Below are 17,451 nucleotides of genomic sequence, written 5' to 3' on the forward strand. Positions count from 1 at the left end.
CCTACACAGGATAAGCTCCTTATGCGTCACTGGCTAGACCTGGGATATCGCTCTTTTGCTGATCTGTTCCCCGATGGGAAATTCATAACCTTGCCGACATGGAGGCCGGGGCACTCCAGGTCCTCACTTGAGCTGCTGCAGTACTTTAGACTCAGAGCGGCAGTCCGAGATATGTGGCCTTGTTACCCGGACGAGCACCCCACCCCGAACCCCCCTCCCTGAGCCCCCTGACCCCCGTCCCCCACGAGCCCCCCTGGGCCCCCCTCAACACGCTGCCTGTGATAGCCCACCCCAAAAATATATGGACTGAGTTTTGTGGTTATCTGAACAGCAGAGCGGACTTGGAACTTCTATCTTCTCCCCATCACCCGCGCATACGACTGCGCAAGTTGAACCGTAGGGGTCAATATTGTAAGTATCCTGCTACTGTTGATATTTAGTATTGCTGTTGAACCTTTTCACTGGCATCCGAGCCCTGAAGTTTGTACTATGAGCTGTTGATGTAATGTGCATTGTGCCTGTCTCTACTTCTTGCCAATAAAGAAAAGTTTTAAAAAATAAAGTGTTAAATAAGGTACTACCAAATGTTCTACCTTCTAAAAGTTCAAATTTAGCTTGGGTAGGTCTTTTCAATTCGGGCTAGGGCTGCTGGGCCTTTTCACTGCCCAACCCCCTGCTTACTATACTGTGAGCAGGGGTGGTCCCTGCAGCCCACCCCCACCCACCAAGGAAAAAAAGAAATAGGTCTGTGGGGGCTATACAGTACAGTGAGCAAGGATTTCGGGGACACCCCTGCAGCTGACCCGAAAAAATAAAAAAAGGAAATGACCCTGTGGCGCTGGTTCCCGATCACAGAAGTGAAAGTGAACCAGCAAGTCTGAGGCAAGGTAAGTAGGGGTGAGGGCGTGTTGGGGGTGTGGGTGGCGGATTGACCAAGTCTGAAATGTTCAGGGGAGAAAAGACTGTAGGTCATTTCGAAAAGAATTATCTTCGGTCTTTTCTCCCGCGAACATTTTTACCTCATTCATTCAACCCCAAACCAATTACCCTATGGCATGGAGGATAACAAATATAGATTTTTAAAGCAACAAGAGGCCAAGGTGTACGATTCCCTAAAAGCTTATTTCCACAAGCCTACTGGAGAAACCCAACCCCTCCGACAGTACTTGCCATGAGGTCAAATACGCCTCAAATTAAAAACATATGAAAGAACAGCGCTTTCTCACTGGCCCAAACTGCGGCACAAACCAAGCAGTATCTGCTATCCCACATCTCTCGACTAATATGTAAAGGATCCACTTTCCCTAAATGTAATGCAAGCAGGTCAATCGCTGACACCCTGAAAATTAAGCAGCCTTCCACATTAGACAGTGTGATTGATGTCCAATGACAGAATTGAGCAACAGTAATGTCTTCAACTCGAAGGGTTAATATCAGGAACTCAGCATTCTGGACCACCTCTTGTACTAACACCTTTAAAATTACAGGTTGCTCAGCGCCTCACTGAACAGCTGGTCTGGGATGGTTCCAGTGTTGCCCATTACTAGCCGGGGGTACGTTTAAAACTGCGCAGACCAGGGCCAAAAAAACAGCTGCTACAATGGGCAGGAGGTGAGGTTGAGGAGATCTTAAGGAGGGAGAGAAGGGGAAGAGAGATGATGGCGAGAGGTATTAGGAAGGAGGTGGGTGGATAGATGGGTGACTGGCAGAGGAGGACTGGACACCATCCTAATTTAACTGAATCTCAACTGGGGATCCAAAAGAGTAGGGAACCCTTCGGAAGTCCCAGAGGGTGTAAGGTAAATAAGGCTGTGGTCTGTAGGCAATCATCAAAAGAAAGTTAGAACCTGACAATAGGGGTTGCAAATCTCTACTATTCCAGCACATCCTGTTGTAGAGTAGGAATGGCTGGGCTACGGTGGAGGGAGCCCACTGTAGGGACGAGGGTGAGACTAGGGATCCCATTAGTCTGGTCTTCCTACCATCATTTACCAACCGAACTGGTAACATTAATAAAAATACCAAACCACATATCTGGGCCCTCGAGTTATTGAAGCCATCTGTCACATAAGCCAAATCCACACTCCTGTTGTCCATGGTCTAGGAGTGCCTAAAGTAATAATGGGATCAAAAGGGGCCAGCACTACCCCGGCTTAGTCCAGGGTAGTCAGTGCTTGCTGTCAGTGCAAGTGAAAACATAACATGGCTCTACCGTCTGATAATTGGTGAACGTTTTCAAATGATTTAATTGTATTTTGATTTCAAGCAAGCACGGTGGACAGGACAGTGTTCAACTACTACTAACCTTTACCCAAAGCATGTGCCCAGGACTTTTGCAGCCTAAAAACTCCTGTTTAGATTGTTCCCTAGTGAGGGGAAACAATGCATCGCAGCATTGAAAACCAACTAAGCATTTTCAAACTAAATATTGAGAACTAACGTTTAGGTCGTCGCTGGATTGGTGTGTTCCCACGCATGTGTCACCACAATGATTGCAATTCCAACAAACCATCAGTATTATGAAACATGTGTCAGCATGAACGGACTGCATTCACCTTTGAAGCAAGAAAACATATTCAAGAACAAAATAGAAAATAGACGGGCTTACCTCATCCTCTGTCTTTTGCTTCTTTTCAACTATTCCCGTCTTGAGGGCTAGCTTGGTTCCACCTCTCCGTTTGCCCACCTGGGTTAGGGGAATAGAAGACTGCAACCGTTATACGAGCCCTGGCAGCTGCTATGACACTCTGGCCCACTATATAACGGAACAGGGATTGCTTGTGTTAGACTACATTAAACGCAGTTAGCCACTTCATCATCATATTTGCAAATAATGCAGATTGGGCTGCTAGACATCCATCCTGCAGTGCCCTGCCCTATAAACGCCCAACTTCTAGAAAACTCAGATACATACATTCATGAAATGCCTGGCTGTCAGTGCAAGTGAAAACATAACATGGCTCTACCGTCTGATAATTGGTGAACGTTTTCAAATGATTTCATTGTATTTTGATTTCAAGCAAGCACGGTGACGTACAGTGTTCTTAAAATACATATTGGGCAGCACAATAGAAACAATTAACAAAATATGCCAAATCTGTCAAATACTGCAATGCATGCTCCAGAATCGCATAAAAGGAGTTGCCAACAACCAGTACTGGGAGAGAGCCATAGAGCGAGGCAACCCAGTCACTGCACCCCCCACTCTCAATCTAGCCTCCCTCAACTACCTGCCATACAACAGAAGGGGCACGAGGTACAGCCTAACCCTCAATATCTACTCTTCTTTTTGAGTAAGCCACAGTTGTGTATGGAAGAGCCCAAACAGCTCTACGATTGTACAGCTTCTAGGATTTCTTAACCCTTTATTATTAGGATACACCCTACTCTGGTTGTAATGCCTTTATTGTGCCCTCCTCCCCCTCCACATTTTCTCCCATTTCTATGGTGTCTCCAACTACTAGGTCCCCTTTTATCATCTGCAAGATCACATTTCCGAGTCATTTCCTGCACACTATATACCACCGCCTCCACCAGGCTCATGTTTTATTATCACCTCCTTACTAAGCTTTCTGTAGACCAATATCTGTATCCTTACATTTTTTGTTGGATTGATTATTTTATTCACTAACGAACAAACTATCCAAATCAGTCAGACGAAAATACGAGACAAAGCAGGGAACTAAGTAAAGTCCATAGAAAACATTCAGATGCCCATTATATAGTGTTCATGGCAATTACAGGGAGACTAGCTGGTTGGTAAGGGCCAGCGAGACTGAGCGCATAGCTAAGGCCTCGGGAATTGCTATCTAGCAAGCCCACGCCTTCATAGCTACAACTAATGCCATTAGCATCCCTGGCATAGATAGAGGGTGCAAAATCCCTTTTCAATTAGCCACACGCATACTGTGCAATTAGTTTAATTTTTGTAAAAGAAAATTAAGTGACAGCTGGAAAGTTAAGGAATTCAAAGCGAGCTCCCAATGCTATTTCGAGCTGCCACCCTGAACAAGATGCGAGGGTGGCAGGGAGGGGAATGCATGCCACGGCTGCAAAAGGAGGGGGCAATTGATTTCTGGGGATGGGTATGAAGAAGGTGGTAGGAAATAAAGGTAATACAGGGTCCAGGGCAAACCGACTTGCCAGAGGCACCAATGGCGAGAATGGAATTGGGCTTTGCAACAAGGTCATTACCCTGTCACTAAGACAAATGCGGCAACCAGATCTGGGACACATGGTGCGTGGTAGTTGGCAGATGCCCAATCCTTGAAAACCACCATGCGCCATGAATGTGGTCGAAGTACCACTCTCTCCCTCTCCCAATGCCTCCCAAAACAGTTGGACTTAGTTCTTTGCCCATTGCAGAACTACATCTGCAACAATGCAACAGCACGAAGCCAAGACATCCCAGAAGAGTGCCAAACTGATGATCCAAGATGCAGAACTTTATATGGACTGCACCGGCACCACAACCCAATAAGCACATCATATATTTTCAGACCCACAGCATGACATAGAAACAGCATGGGAACCCTAATATTTTCAGACCCACAGCATGACGTAGAAACAGCATGGGAAGGGAATAGTTTCTTACCTGTAACTCCATTTCTCCAGCATTGGTATCTTTAATGGATTCACATGCTTAGAATAGTCCCCGTCGTCAGACTGGGACCCCTCGGTACACATATATATAGCCTTTTCCAAAGGAAAGCTTTCGACACTTTTGTGTCCTATCTACGTCCTTCTAGGACCCGCCTACGCATGCTCTGCAGGCCGTGCTAGTATAAGAGGCCCGCCCCCGCGGCTCCCCTTCAGATTTCGGCCCCTCCAAAGTAGGAAGGGTTAAATTTATCACATACATTACATACGGGGAGGTTGGCGGGCGCATGTGAATCCATGAAAGATACCAATGCTGGAGAAATGGAGTTACAGGTAAGAAACTATTCCCTTCTCCAGCATTGGATCTTTCATGGATTCACATGCTTAGAATAGATTGTATAGCAGTAACACTTGAGACGGCGGTGGGAATGTAATGTAACAATATATATCCTCACCCTACTACACAATGCATATCTACCGTAGGGATAAGTTAAGTCATATAACGTTGCCCACAAAGTATATCGCCCTTAAGAGGGTAGACAACAGAATCTCCACAGGGAGGAGCTTACCTTACTGAAACAGATGGCGCAGGACAGCTCTTCCCATCTGCACCTCGTCTGCATGCTGCCTGGTAAACGTGTGGGGCACTGACCATGCCGCAGCTTGGCATATGTCCGTCAGCGGAATTCCAGCCCATAACGCTGTTGAGGGCATCGACCTTGTAGAATGAGCTCTAGGATGTCCTTGCAGTGGCCTTCCGGCCTTAGAGTGACAAAAAGCAATCGTCAACGAGACCCATCTAGCCAATCCCTGTTTAGAGATTGCTTTTCCTCTCGTCGACGGACCATATGCGACGAACAGTTGCCGAGTAGCCCTGATGTCTTCTGTACGATGTAGGTAGAATTTCAGAGCCCTCTTAATGTCCAGGGTATGAAGAGTTTTTTCTGCTGCCGATGGAATGGCGAAGAAAGTAGGCAGAACCACGGATGAGTGTTTGTGATATACCGTCGGAACCTTCGGGACGAACATAGGGTTAGTTGCCAGGACTACCTTGTCCTTAAAGAATCTTAGGTAGGGCGGGTCCACGACCAGCGCTTGTGGTTCCGAGATACGTCTGGCTGATGTGATAGCTATCAAGAATGCCAACTTCCACGAAATTAATTTTATGTCGGACGTGGCCCTAGGCTCGAAAGGCGGTTTCATCAAGCCTGCCAACACTGTGTTGAGGCTCCACGTCGGGGGAAAACGTTTCACCGGGGGAAAAGCTCGAAATAAACCCCGCATGAAGTGTTTTACCAGTCTGTCACTGAATAGAGGAGACGACTGCCTCTTCCTTGTGAACCTCGAGATGGCTGCCAGGTGTACCTTTATCGATGAGGGGGACAATCACTTTTCTGCCAAGAGGAGCAGGTAAGGTAGAACTTGTTCCGGCGTCACCAACAATGGTTGTAGGCCCCGTTGTCCTCTACACCATTCACAGAATCTCTGCCACTTGTAGGAGTAAGATTTGTTAGTAGAAGGGGCTCTAGCCGCCTGTAGAATTTTTTGGCAATCCTCTGAAATGTCTAAAGCGCCGAACCCGAGGCGTCAGGAGCCAGGACGTAAGTTTGAGACTGTCCGGGTCGTGATGCCACACCGTGCCTCTGTCCCGGGATAGAAGGTACGGGACCTTCGGAAACGCTATGGGATGTTCCAGCGATAGATGGAGGAGGTCTGAGAACCACGGCTGCCTCGGCCAGTATGGTGTCACTAGAATCACCCGGCAATTGTATCTGCGTATCCACTCTATATTGTTTTCCGTATGAGAGGGGAAACGGGGGAAAAGCATAGAGGAACATGTCCGTCCATGGGAAGGAGAACGCCTCCCCCACCGAACCCTCTTGGGGCCATCTGCTTGCAAATTGCTTGCATTTCTTGTTGTCTTTGGTCGCGAAGGCGTCCAGAGGGGGGTGACCCCATTTCTCGAACACTTTCCTCAAGTGACCCGTGTCCATTTCCCACTCGTGTATCTGGGCCATGCTTCTGCTGAGGGAGTCAGCTTGGCCGTTCCTCACTCCTGGAAGGTGATGAGCCACGAGGGAAATTTCGTGCTTCGATGCCCAATGCCATGTTTTCTGGGCTTCTATGGAAAGAGTCCTTGATCGTGTCCCTCCTTGTTTCCTCAGATAAAACATGGCTGTTGTATTGTCGGTCAGTATTCGCACTTGCGAACTCTTGATGTGTGGTAGGAACGCCTTCAAAGCCCATCGTACCGCTCTGAGTTCCAGTACGTTTATGTGTAGGAGTGACTCCGTTGGAGACCAGTGACCTTGCGTTTGGAGAGCACCCATGTGCGCTCCCGATCCGGTTAGGGACTCCCCATCCGGTTAGGGACGCATCCGTAACTATAGTACTCTGAAACTCCGGCTCCTGTAGGGGCACACCGTTGTTCAGATTGTGGGAACTCTGCCACCACTGAAGGGTCCGACGTAGCTTGTCGTCGATGGTTATCCTGTCCGACCACGATCCCTGAGCCTGTGTCCATCAGTCCGCGAGGAATTCTTGGACTGGCCTCATGAATAGTCGACAGTTTCTCACCAGATGGATGCAGGATGCCATGGCCCCTAGGACCGAAACATACTTTCTCACTGAGATCCTGGTGTTTCGCCGTAGCCGGGCCGCTTGTTGAATGAGTCTTGAGGTCCTGTCGAGAGAAGGTTTCACCAGCCCCGAGTCTCGAACTGTGCCCCCAAGAATACCAGCGTTCTCGATGGCCGCAGAGAGGATTTCTCGAAGTTTATGGCGAATCATAGCCGTTGTAGAAGCTGCACGGTGGCTTGCAGACTTGTGTTGGTGGACGCTGGGGAGGACCCCCTTACCAGCCAGTCATCGAGGTATGGGTATACATGGTGGCTTTGCTTCCTTAGAAAACGCCTAGAAAACAATGTCACAATATGCTTTCCAAAATAAGCACATACGGAGATTTTTTGTGTGACCGACTCATCCGACATAGATGTACGTGGACTAGAGGTGCTCATGTGAACGATAGGAGTCTCCATCAGCTACGTTGTTAGTGTAAGTTTTTTTTAGTTATGTCCAACTGTGGATATGCCGCATTGGTACATATATGCAATGGGGTGTTTTATGACAAATACTTAGAGGTGTTTGTGTTGGTTCCATAGGCTCAACAGTCATATTGAGGTCCATGGAGGATTGATTTCCGACGCCCTGCAAGTGGAAAACGTGGGGGTGAGTGGGGCTTTATGTGCTTATTATGGAAAGCATATTGTGACATTGTTTGTCACCTGTGAAAAGAAATAGGGATGACATACTGGCTTTTACATTTTTTAGATTCACTACTGGCCCAAATACGTGGAGAACCGGGCGGAGCAAGTGCTCCTAGCCTGACGTCCTGAAGAAGGTCTCTGACCGAAACACGTGTCGACGTGATCTCTAGGAGGTATATCTGGTGATATTGGACACCGGCTATATGATGACACCTGATATTATGGACTGGCTCACCATAGGAAATGTTAATTGAATATTTTTAGAAAATAACTCTTGAACAACACAATTTGGTGTTATTATTACACTGGGGTGTTGCATCGATGGATGTTCGAATGTATTTCTGAATGTGGATACGTATGAAGGTATGAGTTGATGGAAGATTTTTTTAGGTAATTTTTATGCAAGTAAAATAATTGTTCATGTGATGAGTTTTTCCGAATAAATATGTGATTTATAAGTCATCCTATTCCACTGATCCACCTTTGTGATTGTTGTCAAGACGGAAGGCGGCAGGGAGGCTATTCTAGAGGGAGGCCCCTGCTGAGGATAAAGATCTCCCACCCCATCTCTGCTTGGAGAAGCGGCTCACCTCGCAGAAGGTTGGGGATAGATGAGCAGAGAGCTCGGGAGCGACAGTATTTAGGAAGGCATCAAGGAAGGTGGGTCCCAGGCCCAAAAAGCCTTGTGGACAATGCAGAGGAACCTGCATCCTTGCAGCCACGGGGAGCCAGTGGAGGGATTTCAGCGCCAGACAGATGCGGTCCCTGGGCTTGAGGCCAAGTATAAGTAATTCGGTTTTGTTCTGGATGGGTTGCAGAGGGTGCAGTGCCAAGACAGGGAGGTTGAGCAAGAGGCTGTTGCAGTAGTCGAGCCTTGAGAGAATCAGGACTCTGGAGACAGTGAGTCTCTGGGGGAAGGTGAGAAAGAAGAGCACCTCTGAGGAGGTGCAGCTGGTAGTTGGACTTTTTAGAGATGTCCGAGTGGAGAAGGAGAGAGTGGAGTCAAAGATGACACCAAGGTTTGCCTTGCATGTGGGTGCGGACGCAAGACCAATGGAGGCCGGCCAGAATGAGTGGGAAAGCTGAAACAGGTGTCCCAATGTAAACGATCTTGGTTTTAAGGCGTTAAGGGAGAGGTAGTTTGCAGCACACCATGACTGAATTGCGGACAGACAGTCTGATATGTGCGAGGTAGAGGGAGGGTGTGGCTGAGGGTAGCCTGAAGGAGAGTTGCAGGTCATCCGCATAACACTGGAAATTAGAGGTGAAACTGGCAATCTCACGTGCTGGGGCAGCCATGTAGACACTGAAGAACGAGGGGGAAAGGTTACAGCCCTGGGGGACGCTGCAGGTTGAAAGTGATAGTGGAGAGAACAGGCCCGCCAGAACCACCAGGAATGAATTGGTGGTTGGACAATAAAGAGGTTAACCACGCCAGAGCCTGACCAGTGATTCTTAGGGTGTCACAGATGCAATATCAGGATGTGGTGGTTTAACGTGTCAAAGGCAGAGGAGAGGTCAAGAATGAGGAACGGGGGGGGGGGGGGGGGGGGGGGGTTGTTAGGGTCAAGATTTGAGAGCAGGTCTTCACAGGTGTTCAGAAGGGCAGGTTCCATACCTCTGGATGCTCTAAAGCAAGACTGATGGTCGTGAAGGCCACCACCTTCCTTCTGTGTGGAGGATAAGCGGAGGGATAGACAACTTCTCCAGGAGTTTGGCCAGGAAAGGGGTGATTGAGATGGGTGGTAGTTTGCCAGAATTGAGGGATCAGCAGAGGGTTTAAGTAGAGAGTGCACAAGGGAATGCTCAAGAGAAGTTGGGAAAACTTCTCCCTGGCGAAAAAGATATTGCAGAGATCAGCCAAGGTTGGAGCGAGACAGCCAATGTGGTCCTTGATGGTTTTGGAGGGGCAGCTCTACCTGTTTGGATGAGGCCTTCATAGACCGGACTTGTCTGGCGACCGACCTCATCAGGTGTGATGGGAGTGTGAGAAGAGAGGAGTGGTGGGAGGGCCAGGGAAGGCTCCAGGGGTATAGGTGTGTGATGTGGAGGAGAGCGAGGAAAGGATATCTTGGGTTTTTGCAGAGAAGTGAAAGGCCAGGGCCGAGCAGAGGTCCTAGGTGGAGGATTGGCCAGCTCCTTACAGACTTTGAAAAGCTCGGTCGTGTGTGATGCAACCTTGAATAAAGACTTTCTTGGTGCGGATGCAGAGTCGATATTACCTTTGAAGGAGTCGTTAGGCCACTGTCAGATAGGAAGTTGGGTGCATGGAAGGTGCAAGAGTAAGAAAATATAGTGTGGGAGATGGGTCTAGGGGTAGAAGTTTGTGAGAGGGAAGTAATGAGTGAGGCACGAGGTGAAGAGAGGGTGAGAATAGCGAGCGATTGTAGAAGGCTGAACAGGGAATCATATCCCCGAGTTTGGGGGGGGGGGGGGGGTGAAGTACAGGGATGTAGTGTGGAGAGGAGAGTAGTAGTGCGGAGCAGCAGTGGAAGGTCAGAGAAAAGTTAGTAAGATCAGAGGGTGGAGGTAGGTGGTGAGAGGGAGAATCTGACAAGAGCAAGAAAATATGGTGAGGAGAGGAGGTGGGTGGAGTTTGACTAAGGAGATTAGTAAGGACATGAGAGAGAAGCAAACACGAGACGTACAAAGGCTACCAGGCTTCCAAGTTCAGCAATTGAGTGGGTGTTAGCACCTGTCCCTTCTGCCATGTTAAGAATCCTCTAGAACAGAATCGTTGTCGAGTTCCATACAAATAATCCTGTGGTTAAATGTAGGTTGAGGGGCAGAAGGAAGGCATAACTTGTTTTGTTTCACCAGTCTCCCAACAGGGATGTCCTAGGGGCATAAGGGGACAACGTTTGTTGAATAGAGTCAAACAAAGATTACAGGAAACATTTGAGCAACAGCAGTTCGGCCATGGTCAACATGAGTTCCCATTCAAGTGGGGCACAACACTATCCTGCTTAGGGCATCTGCTAACATTTCTCTTCCCTTGCAAATGAGATACAATCAGGAAAGTGGTTCTGAAGGGCACATTGACAAACTTGTTCAACCAGTATACAAGGGCGGGGCGTAAGCCCCTCCCTGCTATTTGTAAAAGACATGACCGTAGTAAGGTCCACTTTGGGGAGAAAGAACAGCTCAAAGTAGAAAATTGCTCTGTGCTCCAGGACCATTCTGTCACGTTTTACTTCTTGATCAGACCAAAGACCGAGGGTTGTATTCGAAGTCTTTTGTCACCGATTTGGAGATGTGGTTACTGAAATGGTTTATGGACTTGAGCATGTCCAAGATGATCTGATTTGGAAGCTCAAGACGATAAATTGTGGGGAGTCGATAACCAATGCCAACAGCTGGCCAGATGTCACTGCAGCATCCACATTGCCAGCTTTGTGAAACATCAAAGCATGGATCCTTTGAAACCACCACACTGACATTTCCTGACGGCTCAGAGAAGGAAGGCTCCTGATTAATTTCCCAGACTAGGTCCAGGGAAGGAAAGGCTTTAAGGTAGGATCCAGCAACGCTCCAGTAAACTGGATTCTCAGAGAGCCAAACTGGACTTGGGAAAGATCACAAAAAACGATTTGGAACAGTGCTACAGAAGGTTTAAATAACCTGCAATACACCTAGTTTAGATGCCACCCAGTCAACAGGATCTGAGGCACGGTCACTATTCAAAATGTTTACACAACTAAGAAAATTGTTCAAACTGGAGCAGGCCAGAATACGCCATGTGCTGCCACTTTTCTTTGAAAATAGTGGGAGTAGAACCCCAGAGCTCTTTCTTCTGGAACAATTCTATTGCTCCCAAGGAGAGAAGTTTTAGAATTCCTTTAAGTGGTTACGGCACATACTTTTAATTTGGGGGCTTTGGTAGTGAAGATGGTGGAGTAGGAGAGAGAGCCAAAGAAAAACCTAGACAATGTAAGGTTTTCCCAATACCAGGGACTTGCGTCCTGTTTGTGAACTGAACAGATGATATACATTCCCGGATTGGAGTTTAGCCTCCTGTGCAGAGGCAACTGAAGGTGTTTGTAGCCTTCACTCGGTCTGTACCATCTCCATTTTAGAGATGGCAAGAAATTAGAAGCGGAGGACCAAGTTTAAAAGAAAGGGAGTTTAGACGGTACATTTGTTTCTTAAGGAATTACTTCAAAGACAGTTGCTTTACATTACTGTAAACTGCCCATCTGTTGATAGGTCAAACAACGTTTTATAATGGAATGGTACATCCTAGTGACAGGAGGTTGCTGGCTGATTAGGTTACTTTATTGTGCCTTTTGACAACTGGTTAATGACATTTTCACTACAGGGGCGGGAATACTTTCAATACTGGAATATATTCTCATTTGTATAACTTTCCACTCAGATCTCACAACTTTGATTAATGCCCACTGGAACATTATGCCACTGTACACCCACCCATTTTGACAAGATTGGTAATATCTGCCCACGAAGATAATCTGCCATTGGGATCTCTAGCCACTGGGATACTCTCCCACTGTGATTCTCTGACACTTGTATAACTTCTTACTGGAACATTTTGCCATCTAGATAATCTGCCAGCGAAATATCTGGATGTCTAAAAGCAACAGTTGCTTCACCTCCACCAGATCCACCCCCCCTCGAAAGCCATATGCACAAGCCACACCAAAATGCCTCAACCACACTGGCATTCACAATGCTGCTCATCCCGAACATATCGTTCACGGCCCTCCCAACCTCGCCACCCAATCCTCCTCAGCTCTTTCCTGCACATGGCTCTCGCAAGGCCATCCCTCCCCTGGAGCCACCACCATACTATGCCCCACCCCCCTTCCGGATTCTGCATAAATTAAGCAACCGATTAAGGCGCATTTTCACAGGCCATCCTACAGCTTGAGACATTGCACTTAGATCCATGGTCTTTTTTGCTTTGTTAAGGATGCTTCACATCCACCACCCTTATTATAACTCCTGCAGGACAGATGTACCCACAAACTACACAAGCCACTGCTTTGCCATTACATGCCACACAGCCTTCCTACCTCGAGACCTGTTCATGATGTTACCCAGCCGCAAGGCTGGCCTACTGGATGTAACCTTGCAGTAAGACTTACCTACTTAGTCACTTTCACCAGGTTATGCTCGTCCGCATGCCTGAAGAAGCCCAGGGAGGGTTGAATCTAACAGAAGCCTTGGCATCACGTTGTGAAGCACAGGACACACTTTCCAAAAATCGAGGGGGGAGGGAAGTGTCAGAGAGACATACGGATTCATGGCGAGGGGGGACTGTTGGCCTGGCTGATCAGGCTTAGGCCAGGGTCTGGGGGGGGGGGGGCTTGACCACTACCCAGGCGGGGATCAAAGAAACCTTCCATCAATTCTACCAATCCTTGTATACGAGTGAGGGACCCTATAAGGGGGAAGATGCACAAGAACTTCTAGATATGGCACAGCTACTGGTCCTGGCGAGTGATACACGGAAGAAACTAGATGAACCAATTGCGGAATTTGAAATATGGGAGGCCCGACGGGTGATAGGAAAGGGCAAAGCTCCGGGTCTATTGCTGGTTCGAAGAGTTGAAGACCCCCCCCCCCGCCTTGTGTCGGGAGGAAAGTTTAGGGGCAACGTGCTCGCCTTGGAAGCAAGATGACACGGAGCAACACAGGTTCGATCCCCGGGTCCGCGCTTAGAAACCTCTGGGTATTAAGCACGTTATTAAATAAGCCATCACATCTATGAGGAGACCTTTGAGGTGGGGGAGTCTGCCTGCCTCCATGAAGGAAGCAATAATAATGGTCTTATTTTAAGAGCGGAAAGACCCCCTCGAATGCACATCCTATCGCCAGATTTCATTATTAAATGTTGATGCGAAAATCCTGGCCACCAGATTGTCTAGGGTGGCCCAGAGGTTGGTACATCCGGACCAATGCAGGTTCATAGGGGGACGAGACGATGAATCTTCACAGTCTGCATCACGTAATGGACCGGGTTCGGGATTCTCGGAAGGGCTGGCACTAGCCTCATTTGATGCTATGAAGGCCTTTGACTGTTGAGTTGGAGTTGTTGTTCCATGTATTGGGAGCCTATGGGTTTGGGGACAATTTGTGCAGATGGCTATGACTGCTGTATAATAGACCAACAGAGAAAGTAAAAACAAATTACTGGGTATCACAGCAATGGGCACTAAGCAGAAGGACACGCAGGGTTGCCCGGTCTCCAATATTGTTTGCAATGGTACTGGACCCAATAGCAAGGTACCTCAGGGTAGAAATAAGAGATGTTGGCATCCTAGCAGAGGGCAACAGCATGTGCTCTCCCTATGTGCTGATGACCTACTGCTGTACGTGAATAACCCACTAAACCAATTTTATTGGAAGTCTTGATCAACTTCCGGAAATGTGGCTTTCTTATCAATAGAGAAAAATCATTGCAGTTCCCATTGGGGGGGGACTTCGCAATCAAGACCTAACCACTCTCCCTACCTGGGGGCTCCAATGGGAAGGGGAGTCGTTTCGATACTTGGGCATACACATCTTTCATGATATGGAGGAAACGTTTACATATAACATGGGCAGGGCACCTTCAGGGATAGGTGACTCAATCCAATTCTGGAAGAGACTTCCGGTATTGCTGTTGGGTAGTCTCGCACTATGCAAATGGTAATTCTCCTGAGACTCCTCTACGATTTCACTAACATCCCTATCCCATCAAGATCTTCAAGATGCTAGATGAGCGGGTGGGAGAGTTACGGTGGAACTCAGGGAGGAGAAGGGTTCTACCGAATTATGAGTGGTAGTTTATGCCAGAGCAACTGAAAGCCATGCTGAAGTGGGAGGACTCTAGGGAGAATTCTTAACAGGTATGTTGGGGTCCCTACCGGCCCATCGAGATGGAGCGTAATTACTAAGGGGGACCGTCAGTGTGGGGTTGTAGGACCACAGTGATAGTGTGGGAAATCTGGAAGGAATAGACAAGTGGTGGGGCTATATTGCGCAAGCTACCGTGGAGCCGGAACTCTGGTCGGGTGTGCATAGGATAGGATTCAAGGGGTTGATGGAGAAGGGATGTGACACGGTGGGTGCTCAGTTTGAAGGAGGGATGGTGATGCCGTTTGATTGAAGACAGCAATATGGGTTCTCTGGGTGATAGTTCCTTAGCCACAGGGCGATGGTAAACCGTTCAGCAAAAATATGGGCCGCCATCCTGGAGGAACCCACCACGAATGCACCAATGTCACAAGAGGGAGGGGGGGGGGGGGCTAGATATCTGCAATCCATCAAGCATTGCAGGGACTGTTTCCCTTGTAGGAGTTTGCAGTTAAGGCCAAGAGGGAGAAAGACATGGGGAGCAGATCTCGGAGGCAGATTGGGGGACAATGTGGGAGAAGATCCGTAAGGTATTGAGAAATGCCAGATTTCAACGGATACAATTTAATATCCTTCATACGGTATATGTCCTGCATAGGGTATATGAGACTCCTGAATCCCTCCTAAGTATGATTGCCCAAGATGTGGAGTGGGGCCGGCTGGGTTTCGGCAAATGATATGGGGATACTAATAAACCCTCTGCTGATGTCCACTTGCCGTTTGTTTTTTGGACTACTCTTCAATCTCACCATGGAATTCCAAACCCAGCTACGACAAACTGTACCCCACCACCGCTTACCACCCCCCTGCTAACATTCAACTCCAAAATCTTGTAACCATTACACACCAGATGTAGCATACCCAACATACTCCTTCCTTTCAACACCCACTTTACCATTACTTTAATCACTACTTAAAAAGAGCTGCCTTTCTGGCTAACTGCACCGTTTATAACCTTCACCAAATAGAGTTTTTCACATCGGCTAATTCAGACTTCCGAATTGCACCAACAAAAGGCTTTCCGCATCTGCCTTCATGCCATCTAATACTCGCCCTGCTTTTCTTACAGGGCTATGTGCAACAAGGCCATCATTATTGGCAGAAACATAAGACCACTCGTTGACTAAAATGCTCCTTCATTTACAGCAGCTACTCAGATTTACTTTGCTAGGCTTTTCCAAACAAAGGCCAGCGACCAGAGTTGATCCCGAAAAGGATAATTGCCTAAATGGAAGGCAAGATATCGCAGACCTACCCTCATCAGGATACAAAAAGGTACAATGAAGCAGAGTTGAGCCACATCTGAAATTTGCTTTTTTGTAAGCAGCTGTCAAACATGTTCCAAATCAACCCCTGGTCTTTGAAAGTTGAAGTAGAAGCCATACAATTGCCAATGGTCACACATACTACTTCATTATGGCATTGAGACCAAAGGCAAGGATAGACGTTTGTGTACAGGGTACTTCTCCCAACATGTTTGTATATCACTGGATAGAGCAGTTGCGTTTTGAGGTCCTTAGATAATTGATAAAACAGCCAATGCTGGAAAGCAAAACACATGTATTCTGGGATTCCATTTCCTGTGGAGTTGGAGTTAGGGGCAGAAGGTAAGAGGGGGCTGAATGATGGGGTCATGGCAAGCAAATATACTATAACAAATGCACTCGCTCAATAGCCTTACAAATCAGTGGGCAGCATGCAGAAACAGGTAATTGGTCTTAATCCGAGTGGGACCCTTTCCAAGAACAAAGGATATTTTAAGAACATATCCATAGTTGGCAAAAGAACCCACAAGCAAAAACAAAAACCTGAACTACATTTTTATGCTAGCCCGTTAAACTGATTTCATGCATTACATTTTACAATGATCATTTCTAAGGATGACTTCCCTCTGGGATTTAGCTCATGGTTCCCAATGCAATCTCAGTTACATGACTGGGCTGGCTCCCAAACCCAGTAGCACCTTGACCTCTTGGCACGCAGAGTGGTTCTTTGTTATCCACCAACCTCTCAGTTGTGTAATAGAGTGTAATCTGGTCATCAGTGCTGATCTGGAGATCCAGTCATGATCACTGTTCGGATACAAGTTCTTAATAATGCAAGTCCTTCCGCCTTTGGCCAATATCGCGTTAGCTTCATCATCCTCTGGCAATGCGGTTATTAGAGTGGATGAAATGTCAATCTGAGTAAGATTGATTGGGTCAGCATTTGTAACATTCGGAGCCGGATGCACCCCCTGCTCACTTGAACAGAATGAGGGCTCTATGTCCATCTCATCAGCTGTATTTGCGACGTTCTTCTTAAAGTCCACCTCTTCAATTGGATGTGCGGTGGTGCTCTTATCGAGGATAAGCCAGCTGGTCAGTTTACCCTCCTTGCCCGTGGTACCTTTACGCACTCTGGTCGCTTTCCGCTTTGCTTTTCTCTGTGCCTGTTGGGGGTGCTACCTTCTGTGGGTGTAGATATTTCTTCTTCCGGCTCTGATGTGCCAGGTAATATTTCTCGCAATCGCTCTTCTGGCCATTCGTCGCCGTTTGCGTGAGAAAAATACATCCACATTAGTAGTGGTGTTTAGATCATGGTCAGCTGTTGCCGTGCATTCTAGCAGAGAGATGTTCCCTTCCTCCTGTGCAGATTCTAGGTTGCTGTTATTATTTCCTGCTAACAAGGTAAGGGTAACTTCTAATATCCTCCCGCACATCTTCAGCAGGATATTTAAAGCAAATTG

General features: G+C 47.5%; 1 protein-coding gene across 1 annotated transcript in view; it reads right to left on the minus strand.

The window, feature by feature from the left end:
- TRIR (telomerase RNA component interacting RNase) overlaps nt 1-17,451 on the minus strand; it is a 124,924-nt gene that overhangs the window by 87,070 nt on the left and 20,403 nt on the right. Inside the window, exon 2 of the mRNA XM_069604117.1 lies at nt 2,609-2,686. Within this exon, the coding sequence (XP_069460218.1) occupies nt 2,609-2,686 (78 nt within the window). The remainder of the gene's footprint in view (nt 1-2,608; nt 2,687-17,451) is intronic.

This window comes from Ambystoma mexicanum, chromosome 3q (genome assembly GCF_040938575.1).
Source record: "Ambystoma mexicanum isolate Mex_15411 chromosome 3q, UKY_AmexF1_1, whole genome shotgun sequence".
NCBI classification, from domain to species: Eukaryota; Metazoa; Chordata; class Amphibia; order Caudata; family Ambystomatidae; genus Ambystoma; species Ambystoma mexicanum.